We start from the raw sequence: 12,948 nt of genomic DNA, 5'->3' as shown, positions 1-12,948 counted from the left end.
CCTACACATCTCATTTAAATCATTGCTGTTTGTAGACTTTTTTTAGGAGGCGTAGTTCTCACCAAAATGGCATGAACTTCTTTATCTTAGAATCATGACTGTTCAGTTCAGTCATTGAAATTTTTTAAAACCTGAGACATTAAAAATTTGTTATTTTATACAAAGAGTGGATTTGTATCTTGGCACCAATATTAACCACAATACGATTTTAAAATTGATGCACAAAAAAATAAATGTCATTAATAATTTTTAATTCTCTTAAATCACTTGTTTTTAAAATGTATCATTACCTACTCTTTTATACATAAGTATATTACGTAGTTTTATTTGTATGTAGCTCAAAGTGATGCAAGGGAGTATTTCTGTTGTTCCCTGTATACATCTCATCTAGAATCTCTGTCTCACTTCATTGTTTCCCCTTAGGCCACCAGGACTTATAGTTAATAGGATTTTCTCTAGAGCTGAATTAGAGCACAATATATTCATATTTGAATTCAATGCATCTTGGATCATTAGATTTATATACAGATCCCGTTAGTGAAATATAATTCATCAAAGAGAATCTAATGGTTTTAAGGTTTGAATTTCGAATATTATATGAATATAACATAGAATGCGTGTACTTTATAATAGGATTGTTTTTAGAATTTCTTTTTTTTGGTTTTGATGTTGACAAATTGATTTATTTTTTGAAATTTACTTTTAATCTCTATAGAATGATGTGAAATGCATGCTGATTGTTTGACGTAATCTGTTCAAAGGAAATCTTAACAAGGTCTGGTGCAAGCAGTAATTTTTTCTGTAGAAAATTAAATGGTTTAAACTTCATACACTGAAAAAATTATTACTCTTAAAAACTATGAATCTTGTTCATAAACCAAAATTCATACATTTTTAAGAAAAATTCATTAAATTTAAGCACAAATTCTTATATAGCTCCAATTTGAAAGAATATTTTGCTGAATCTTAGAATCTGGACATAATTTTATGAATGAAATTCACTATTATTTTCCATTCAGTTGTATTTTGAGTTAAAACAATTTTTTAAAATTGACTTTTTTCCGTTCTAAAATTGAGAAAAATCTAATTATTAGATTTGTAAGGAATTCATAAATTTTGTGTTTTTAAGTATTTTTTCTTAAAATGAATGTATTTTTTCATTAATTGAAAAATAACAAAAATTTAACCGTTATCCTGCATTCGGTATTAAGAACTTATTCTTAAAATCTAAGAATCTGTTCATACTTTTTAAGTTCGAAATTCATATTTTTCCGAAATTTAAGAATTAATTCATTAAATTTTATGAAAGAATACACATAATTTATGAAAAAATTCTTACCATTTGAGTTTTTAAGTATATTTTCTTGAAGTCTATGTATTTTTTCATCAATCTAGAAAATAATAACTGTTGTTTTGAATCTATGCCTTCGAAGGATTTTTCTGCGGATTTAGTTTAACATCTGATATTCAAAGTGGACGGTTGTTGCCGAAACAAATTTGTGAATAAAAAACAATATTTATTATGTGTTATGTATTTTAAACCACGTAAACAATTTTTAAGAGTATAAGACATTTCAACAGTGGAAATTATTGTTGGTTCACGTTGCCTCTTTCTCATATATTCAGATAAGTATAAAAACATAATATGTTAAACATTTCTTTCTTTTATTATATTAAATATATTTTAAATTTTTTTGTTATAGGTACATAATTTAGATACTTTTGTGAAATGAGTAGGCACGTGAGTAATGTTCAATTTGAGACCATGTTATTGTTGCAAAAAAGCGAAATATAATAGAACCGGCAAAAGGCACTTAATACTGCAGCGTAAAAACCATCTTAAAGGCTATTTGCAACAGATCCAGTTCACCCGAAGTTGTCATTGCAAAATAAAGCAAACACATCATGTTTGGAAAACATAGAATTTAGTAAGTGTTGCATGTTATTTAATTCCTTTAAATATTTAAATTTTGTTTTAATTTTATTTTATTCTATATAATGATGTATCTACCTAAATTTTTTATATTGTGATCTTTCCCTAATTATTCAATTTTGTATTGTTTTTTCTTTCAGCTGCAGAGCCTAATGCTGTCGATTACAATAAGGTAAAATATAATTCTATCTCCTATTTTGATCTTTTGAACCAAATAGTACATTGTACATAGTTATTTTACTAATACAAACTTTTTTTTATCTTTCCAGATGATGCATCAATTAAAAAAAAAATTAAATTAAAAAATAAATGTATAGTGACAGTGACCAATAAAACATTTTTATTACGTTTAAACTCAATCATTTCTTTTATTTTTAAAATGTTTGTTTGATTGGAATAAAATTTTTTAAGGAACAAATTAAATGCTTGGAATGGTAATGTATATTATATGCATCTATATAAATAAATGCATACATTTTAATGAAAAGTGTATTACATTTTATGAAAACAATCATAAAACTTTAAGAAAATTCATAGTTTTTATGATTTTGTTCATAAAAGTTAACCAACATTTCATTCAATTTTTTACGAAATTTATGAAAAAAATCATAAAATTTAAGAAATAATCATAAAATGTAAGAAACTTTTCTTAAACTTTGTTCTTAAATTAAAGAAGAAAAAAAAAAAAAAAAGATTTAAGAAATAATTCTTAAATTGTATGAATTTTTCTTAAAATCTAAGAAACTTTTCTTAAACATGTTCAAAACTTTTCGAATTCATTTATGAACAGAATTCTTAAAATTTAAGAACTTATTCTTAATTTTTAAGAAAGATTCATTCCCTTATGAATTTGTTCTTAAAAAGATTCTTAAATTTAATGAATTTTTACATTGGCTCATTTGCCATGAATTTTTATACATTAATTTAATGTACGAATTCATTAATTTTATGTACCTTTTTGGTTCAGTGTAAAAAGACATGCGTTTCAAGTGTCTATAGAAACTACACCGATAATAACAGCTATCAAATTAACATTTTTCAGTGACAAAAGTCGTCCAACAATTAAAATATCAATTTTGATATTTTATCATATCATTTTGACATTTTTTAATTTCAGGTGGGATAGTGAAAATTTCACTTTGACAATTAAAATATCAATGTTGACTAGATTTTACGTTTTAGTTTATTATGATATAATGATATAAAATATCAAAAAAAATTTCCAAAATGTGACATTTAAATATCATCCTGATAATAAAAATGTTGTTTTAACGTTTTAATATCATAAAACACATTTTATAGAGCATTTTTGGCTGATATTTAAAAAATGTTAATTTGATATTTAAAAAATGTTAAATTGATATTGGTTTTTTTTTTCGGTGTAACCTTCATCCATTTAATCATTAATTTTTAATAAATATATTTAAAGGGTCTCTTTGTCCCAATTAATCGCAAAATCATGATTTTTAACCTCATTTTCTGAAGTACCTCATAAGCATAAAATCGACTAATCACTACAATTCAAATCACTTTCATTTAATAAAAACCCATTTGACCTAACCATCAACACTTTTATTGAAAAACTCTTCAAAAAATAAAACAAAATTCAACTATCCACATCTCTCATCTCTCTTCGAAAACAAAAATATGTAATTTATTATTATGAATTCCCCTTGAATATAATTTTATCAATACATACAGATATAATAATAAAATAACACCCAGCAGGATATGCATTTATTAATTTTACAATTTTCCTCGAATATTATTATTAATAATTAATATACAGGATATAGCTGTGTCGTGTGTGTTTGTGTGTGATGGAATGCGGGTAATAAATATGGTCCCCATTCTAAAGCAATCTCATACTAATGTACGCACAAATTACTTCTCTGTCCAATTACCAAATAATGGTGAACACACATTTAACACACCTCAATAATAATCCTTCATAATAGCTATTCAATAACAATAGTCTCATTTATACTTACCCATATACAAGCTATACCTTTATATTTATGTATATGTACCTTACTTATGTTAGTATATGTTCAAAGTCCTTTTTAACATACATACAACATGATGCTTCAATAGTCTAGGCCTATTAGGCTAATTTTAACATAATCACGGCGAGTGGTCCAGATTGTGGCCTTGCAACAACCAACTGTATTTGTGGGTCTTCCCACTCCCCAACCTTTCTCTTTTATCTTCATACCGCTCATTCTCGCTACTACCTCTAGGGACATTTTATAAGGACATAATATTTTATTGTGTGCGTTTGTGTATGCGAGCGTGTCGAGGATTCTAGGATAAGTGGACGTATATTGCGGGAAAGTCATGCACCATTACCGCACATAATCACTTATACAATTCAACACAATTCGGTCTATTAAATAGATTTTCGCCAAATCGATGTGTTATCTTCCAGAGTATATTGGCGGGTGGTTTGGGTTTTTGGGTAGATTTTGGGTGTATGTTGGATGCGTTCGGATATTATATGGGCGGATATGATCTGTGAGTCCTAATTGATGAGTTTCGTTTTAATACCAGGAATGAAATAACACAATAAGTGTAATGAAAAATTATGAAATTTTTAAATATTGAAAGAAAATATTTGAACTTTTTTTTTAAGGTGGATTATTTATGAAATAGAATTGCAAGAGCGGTTTTTTGTCATCAATAGTAGAGCGGTTACTAAGGACTAAAAACTATTTATGAAATGATAGTTTTGAAAATATGAAATAAGTCATCGTATTTTCATTTAAAGGGTTAATACTCCAGTCAAAGCGTCGGAAAGAAGCACTGTCAGTTTTTATTTCATGGATCGATAGGGGGATATTTAAAAGGCTTAAACCCAATTTCTCACCACCTGATCATTCTTTTTAGCGGAGTTATTCACAAAAATGCATTTTTTGGGATATTTTACTTCTAAGCTAATATCTTTGCTCCAGATTGTCGTAGACCAAAAAATAAACATACATTCTCTTCCTTATAATATTTTCTATCGTTGTATGTAATTTAATTGTATTTGAGTGAGTAAATACAAAATGGCAGCCATTTAAAGTCAAATTCTTGTTGTTAAAAAACACATTTTTGTCATTATTTCGAAAAAAGCTTATATCGTGATTGACATTTTTCTAATCTATTTTGTAGCCCTATTCATGTCCTGCATCAGCTCTTTATCACCAAAGATGGCCGAGCAATTGATAAATGAACGCATGCAAAACCGGTGCGAAAACACCCAAAAATATCGTTTTTTGGGAATAACTCGGCTTCAGACTGTCCTACGACAAAAAATAAAGCTATTAATTGTTCGTTACAACATTTTCTATCGATTTGGTGCACATTATTTTTGTTGAAACAAATAAAAAATAAGTGGTATTAAGTCAAAGACGTTTTTTTGTTTAGCAAACTCTTGCCTTATTATTTTGTAAACGGTGCAAGTATTGGCTAAAAAAATAAATTACTGTTGTAGTCCTTTAAATTATCTACAATTAAAAAAAAATTAGCTCTCTACGACCCACACGAGCCGAGTTATTATAATTTTAAGAAAGCATCATTCCGTAAAAAAATTTAAAAAAATTTCCCTTGTTTATAAGTCGAATAATAGTTCTCAGTGAGAGGGGTTGTTTTCATTGTTTCTTGTTATAAGAGGATTTGTCTCATGTTTTTCGTTGGACATTTGGAACTTTTTAAAAAAATTAATTTATAATCCAACGAATAACAAAATAAAAATGAATTCTTCTATTGGGAAGGCATCTCCATAGTTTTGAACCATTAAATATTGGGAAGGCCAACAAAACAAGGTCATATGGGGTGTCAAAATCAACATCACAGTGCTGTACCAATAAAAACGAGTTCACCAAAAATGGTAGAAAAGGTTCATAAAATGGTACTTGATGACGTCAAAATAAAATGCGAAAGATTGAAGTCGTCATTTTAGGCATTTAAAAAGTACTATACTTCGCTGGAAAGAAGGAAAGAGCATAATGGTTTTCCAGGGTACTAAAACATCATTTTAAATGCATTTCTTTTTCATTAGAATAATAAAAAAAAAATTTTATTGCAAATAAAAAAAAATTGCAATAAAAAATATTTATTGCAACTGAAATGAAAAAAAGTATTGCAACTGAAAAATATTCGGATTGAAAATAAAAAAATTTCTGCTTTGAAAAAAAAAAAAAAAAAAAATTGAATGCAAAATGTGTGCATTAAATCTTTGTACCCGGGTACAAAGGGGTTAAGTCATAAATGAAAGTTTGCCAGAAAATGCGAAGTTGCGCTAATCGATGAATTTTTGAGCATTGATAATCTTATTTTTATAGAAAAGGGTTGCTCTAAATTTATATTTTTGATACCAAATAAAAGAGAAAAAATTTTTGTGACTTAACCCCTTTGTACCCTTTGCAAAGAAAATTTTTGTATATGTTTTTTTAATTAAAAAATTTTGTGAAATTTCCAGAAGAATATCTTGAGAACTAGAACTTGTTTATTGAACAATAGTTTAACGTAAAATGAATAATAAAATAACAAATTAATTTAAACATAGAAAACAGATTTGTCAAAGTTAAGATTTAGAAAATATTGTAAAGTTGAAATTATTACAAAGTAAATATATATAGTATAGGAAACGTTAGTATTGATTATTATAGATGTTGATAATAGAGTCAATATCCAACAAATTTTTTAGTTTCAATACAAATTTTTATTTAATGCAAATTTTTTTCAGTTGCAATTAATATTTTTTAATGCATTTTTTTTTTATTTGCAATAAATGTTTTTTTTTTAATTTTTTTTTATTTCCAATAAATATTTTTTTTTTTTAATTTAAAATTCTTTTTTTTTTTTTTCATTGATATTTTTACAACCCGGCAATGCAATAATTTGTCAGTTGCAATAACATTTTGTTTTTATGCAAAGTACTTTTTTGCAAATATTTTTCAGTTGCAATACAATTTTTTTTTTAATGCAAATTTTTTTCAGTTGCAAAAAATATTTTTTTTTTTTAAATTTCAAATGCACTTTTTTTTCAATTGATATTCTTACAACCCTGTGGTTTTCGACGTTGAACCAGAAGAGTGGCTACTGACAGGTAGAAATCCATCCAGAAGATCGAGAAAAGACGCTTTTTGGACTATGACACGCTTCAGCTACTTTTGAGTGTTTAATAGAATGGGTTTTAGATGGACTAACCTGGAAATCTTGCCTAGTCGTTTTGCCTAGTCTATAGTTTTTGGATAAATATTATTTTGCGACAACCTTAAGGCTGTGTCTCAGAGGCTCCGAACAGCACTTTTTTTAGACCAAGGTTAAATACATATTTGAAACATATCATCCCAACCAAAGGAGTAAAGACTGATGCTGAAAAAGTTGACACTGAGAAAAATAAGCAACAACTCTGGAGTTTCCTTGGTTTTGCAACATACTTTCAACGTTTCGTGAAGGATTTTGTTGGAACTGTCAAAAGATTGCTCGAGCAGAGTAGGACAAAGAGTTCAAATGGTCAAGTATATTTGAGAAATGCTTTCAGGAACTGAAGGTTCCCCGATTTGAGGCGGGAACAACCTGGAACTCAGGACTGCCCAACAGCAAGATTCACTTTATTTGCAAAAAGGTGTACTCAGGCGTAAATGGAAGTCCGCAGACGGTATATCCTATCTAATGCAGCAGGATGGAACTTCTGCAGGTCATTTAGAAATCAACAAGACGTTCTGGAGAAGCTACGGCAGCGAAAATGGGGCTGAGCAATGAACCAGGTAGAAAAATCCAAAATAAAATGCAGCAATACCTAGACATCGTAGGTTCTTTTCACGAAACCAACAGTGGAAAGTGGCCAGAGGTATTTGCCCTGACAAATCAAGAAACCAAAACAGTAGATCAGATATTCTTCCATTGGTTGAGCAGGTTTGGGGTTCCCATTGAACTTGAGTAGTACCTACAACTTTTAACTTTTCAATTTCTCGAAATGAATGAAGTAATACTGATGAGAAGGATTGAACGATAACGTAACAACCGGTTTTAATTTTTGCTTGCTGTATAGAGGTTTTAATCAAAACAAACATTACGATGATGGAGAAGATAAAAAAAGTGGTTTTCGTCATGATGTCCGTCGCACAGTGTGACAAATCGCTCATCTAGCGGAATTTAATTAAAAAATCACTTGCAAGAATCTATCCAAAAAAAGAAGCTTATACCTTGTACTAAGTAAGTGTGATTAAATTTTTGTGTGGAGATAATGCAAACAAAAAATAACTGATATTAAAGTTGGAATTTGTAATTTTTTGAGGTAAAATTGAGGTTTAAAGGTGCTTTGGTTAATATGGTTTTATAAGTGTTTTTTAAATTTGTTATTGAAAATTTTGTATGATTTTTATTAAATATAATATAGGAGCATATAAATTTAGGTAAAATCTCATTTCATATTATGTTCAATATTTTGCTATTGTGCTTAAAAGTTATAAAATCGTGTTTTTGTGTTTTTTTTACATTAAATGGAGAAAATTTTAAATTTTTCCGCATTATTCCATTCAGAATCTATATGATTTTTAAAGCTTCATATATTAGCTTTCATTTTGCGTTTAAAGTTGCTGCGCATAACTGCGACACCCAAACATCTTTTTTCCATTTTCGATCTAGCCTTCCAGAAAAATAACTACTATGGAAATAATCAAAAACAAAATTATATGGATTGTAATGTTAATTTGAAGCGTCTTTTGTGTGGATTTTTTTTGCCATTAACAGGTGTATTAAATGGTCTTTATTCTTGTTTTTTTTTTTTTTTTAATAATTTTCGAAATTTTAAGAAACAAATTTTTGATATTTGGGTGTCTTAATTTAAAATTAAATTCCCTGCACCACCAGTGCTAACTTAACACTTACAGGGGCATCTAATTTTTGTTTTCAGACACCTTAAGCTTCCAACTAACCCTATGTGTTAAATTTCAAAAACCGTTTTTGTTAATGGCACTGTTAATGCCAAAGTTATCGAAAATACCCAAAAAATAAAAATCTGATAAAAAAGTTGTTTGCTTATGTTTCGATTTTTTCAAAAACTTGAACATATGATTTTTAGTGTTTGATAAAGAATCAATTGAGACAGTTGGATTTATCATTAAATTTTGTATTGATATAAACAGTCTTTAAAAAAATAGTATTCTATGTGTTTTTTAAATTTTTTTTCCCAAATTTTGACTTTGTAATCGATTATTCAAAAACTATTTATTAAAATAACTTGATTTAAAAATAAGAATTCAGTATAAAATGTTAGCTTTTGAAAAAGGGATCATTTATAACTGTGAGTGTTGCCGTCGTTTTTAAATATTTTTTTCTTTATTTTAAGTAATTTTTTTGAAAATTGCTCTTAAACGGGGGGAGATGGACTCCCTCCTGGATGGACTTAACTCCTCTACACGAATCCGTTACAATTTTGTACCTTCTAAGTAATCGAACTTTTGCCCAAAAATGACCCCCATTAAACCTCTTTTTGTTAAAAATATGAAAAACTATTAACAAAATTGTTGTTTAATTTCATTCTATATATATTTGTTATAAAGTCGACAAAAAAAAAAATCCTCGAAAAGTTATAATCTGTGAGCGCTATTAATTTAATTCCGCTAGATGAGCGAATTGTCACACTGTGCGTCGGTCTGTGCGTCTGTGGGTATGTGCGTCTGTGCGTCCATCTGTACATCGAGCTATGGCCTAAGAGGATGGATGGATTTGCTTGAAACTTTGTACAAATGATTTTTACGTAATTCCCTAGACTCATTTTTTTTTACCTAAATTTTTTTAATATCTCTTTTTTAACGAGTATGTCCCATATAACGTTTTCGAGGTATTGCAATTTTCTCGAAAATGACTCTAACGATTTCGATTAAAATTGGTGTACGTAATACTCTTAATGATTCTAACAAAACTGCGTTTTTATTTTTTCTCAAAAAATTCGGAGAACGGAAATATGGCGTTGCCGTTATTCAAAAAAAATGTAATACTTTTTAAGTTCATATATTTCATCAAAGCATAAGTCAATTTTATTAAAAATCAGCATTTTGAAGTTTCAAATGTAAAAATAAATATTTTGAAAGTTTTTGAAAAAAAATTTTAATATACCTAATTTTTTAACATTTATTTTTTTTTTCGACACTAAACAAAATCTTAAATTTCCAATAGATATTTAAGATAACGATACTTTGGACTACAAGAGCAAGTACGTGCGACCCAGTCATGCATTTTTTTTTTTATATATGAGTGTTTTTTAAATAGCATAATCTAATTGGCCTTATTATCCGACAGGCCTTATAACCCGCGCTTACTCTATTGATAAAAAATAGAATACCAAAAAAATTAAAAAAAAAAATTAAAAGAATTAATGCTTCCCAAAAGAAGTTAATACTGAAACCAACTTTTTTACAACCTTACTTACCGGGTACCCATTTCATAAACACATGTTTATTGCTAGTCACTACTACAAAGTTATTTATTCCGAACTGTCATTTAAAAAAACCTGTGTAAAATTACCAAATCAAACTTCTCACAATCGTAACATTGTCTTGCAAAAACTAATTTAATTCTCATAAATATTTAACAAACTTTCTTCCCGTTCCCGCTCGTGAACTGAACAAAGTCTTGTTTCAAAGTATATTCTCCTTAATTCAAACTTATATAAACTTTTACACAAAATTCAAACCCAGAACTTACAGTCGGAAATCCACAAACATGATAATACCAGTAATTGCAATATACAGTTATATAAATTTTCTTACAACACACACAAACACACTCACACATCAACCAGCAAATTTCAAATCGTATCGAAAGAGAGTATAGAGTACAGTAGGTAGTTGGTGTTACTCACGGAAAAAGTATTTACTTTATACTGGCTAAAATCTAACTATGGCTTCCGTGGTAAATGCCACCCACAATCCACACAATAAGAAGTATAACAAAAAAAAAAAAAACCCCACCCATAAGCCCTCAAGTCACATGTGTGTTACACACTTAAACTTGCCACGAATTAAGTGCGAGAAACATTTTGAGAAGTTTCTGTGCGCAACAAATTTTCACGTAAATCTCATTCCGAAGAACTAAATTCATGATGTGCAACAAAGAGTGTCGGTGTGTAAACTAAACGAGGAATAGTGAATGGAATATAGGGAAATGCGCGACGGCAACGGGGAATTTATATAGAATGATGATATAGGGGTATAAACTTACACTGAAAGTTTCCAATTCACTTTTGTCGACAGCAGAACCAGTAGATGCGGCAGCGGCAGACAAAGTTGTTGCGGCATTGACGGCGGCAGCAGCGTTGGTGGTAGTGGTGGTGGCAACACTGCTGCTGCCTCCAGGCACCACCACCACCGCCAACGAAGACGTGGAACCAGAACTGACGATTGGACTGGAACTGGATATCTGTTTCAGAACTCCAACTCTGAGTAGATTGTTGCAACATTGCTGCGTAAGAATATTCAGTTCGTGTTCATTAAGCGAGGGACCATTTGCTTGAAATGATGAGATGAGCCACTTCATTAGCATTTGCCCTGTGAAATGAGAGAAATTTGAATTGGATTGTAATTATACTGTTTTTTTTTTTTTTTTTTTTTTATCTTGGGTTTGATAGAATAAGTTTTGTTGGATTTGATGTAAAAGAAGTTGACTTAAATGAATTTTATAGAATGAAGTAGAAGAGAATGCGGTTTTCAAAATTTTTGGAAATAACTTGATCCTTGTGGATTTATTGAATTTTTATTTGTAATTTAAACTTATGGTTTGGGTTTATTATTGAAAGAGTAGAGATATCAAAAGTGGATGAACTTTATTCTTTCTGAGATAATCGAAAATAAGGAGGGGAAAGGATTTTAGGCCACCCTTAAAAGTTAAGTTGACTTTACTATAGCTTAAAACTGTTAAATGATAAGTGTTATAGGATCAATGTTATCCTTTATTAAATTTGCTAGTACCAGATGGTGACTAATGATCGCTTAGAGCTATAAGCCAACAATCTTCAGTAGTCAGATCTATACTTAACGAGCTCCTACGCCAAGTTCATTGAGATCCTCTTTTACATGCCTTCTCAACCTGAGTCATCGTCCCTCAAGAGTAAAGTCGAAAACTTTCCATGTGGAATCATATTGTTTTGCATACGTTCCACATGATGTTTCCACTTAAGTGCCGCTGCACCTTCAAACATTGGGCTAGGTTACTGTCCTTGTACAAAGTACAACTCGTGGATGCACTTGACAGGGATACAAACACTAAAACTGGCTCTTTACAGTGCGCCTCTGTAGATAATGCACTGCCATACGGAGTCTTGAAATTGATGAACAGGTGATAAGTATCGATTGTTGACGAATGATTTCCGATGTTCAAAGGGTGTCTTTTCTTATATATCGCACAGGCAATGCTGAAGTTTTATTTGTGGGCCAAGGCCAGGCCCTGTTTCCAAACGCGGCAGTAAGACACATCAGCTCCAACTATATATATGAATTTCTTCACTTTGCCCAACTTGGGGCCGACATTTTTGATCACTTCGTCCATATCTTGATTGAAGAAGTCATTTTCCAAGTGATTTTTCCAAGATTTGATTGATCCGAAGATTTTCACGTGATTATTATTTTTATTTATGATATTGTGATTAAAGCTGAGGCTGCTATTGCGATAGCTGCTTTCAATCACTCTGCTTTTCCACTGAGCAGAGAATAATTGCGACTGTTATTCAATATCAGCCAGTCTTCAAAAGTCCAAATCGATCGAATTTGCTGTGTTCTTGTTTTAGACATACAATACAACGATGAACATGAAGCAATCAAGTGAACAGAGAGAACTCAATATGTTCTCAAAGATGCTTTTATAAGCAAAACTGCTCTTTGTTCTTGTAATGTAACTTCACTGCTGTAACTTCACGACAGTGCATTTAAGGAGTTACTCCTTATTAAAAAAAAAGTCAAAAATGATTTATTTATTTTGTATTCCATTTGTTCAATCAAATTTAAAGAGTAATTTTCGGCGTTAGCTGC

The 12,948-nt window shown here is 29.7% G+C and overlaps 1 protein-coding gene across 2 annotated transcripts in view; it reads right to left on the bottom strand.

Moving 5' to 3' along the window:
* Positions 1–12,948, bottom strand: part of LOC129913446 (protein cappuccino) — a 109,296-nt gene that overhangs the window by 13,793 nt on the left and 82,555 nt on the right. For both annotated transcript variants that reach the window (XM_055992138.1, XM_055992145.1), the window contains one exon: positions 11,147–11,472. In XM_055992138.1, the coding sequence (XP_055848113.1) occupies positions 11,147–11,472 (326 nt within the window). The remainder of the gene's footprint in view (positions 1–11,146; positions 11,473–12,948) is intronic.

Source organism: Episyrphus balteatus, chromosome 1 (assembly GCF_945859705.1).
Source record: "Episyrphus balteatus chromosome 1, idEpiBalt1.1, whole genome shotgun sequence".
Taxonomy (NCBI): domain Eukaryota; kingdom Metazoa; phylum Arthropoda; class Insecta; order Diptera; family Syrphidae; genus Episyrphus; species Episyrphus balteatus.
Note: the sequence above shows the minus strand (reverse complement) of the source record. Positions and strands in the feature narration are given on the sequence as shown.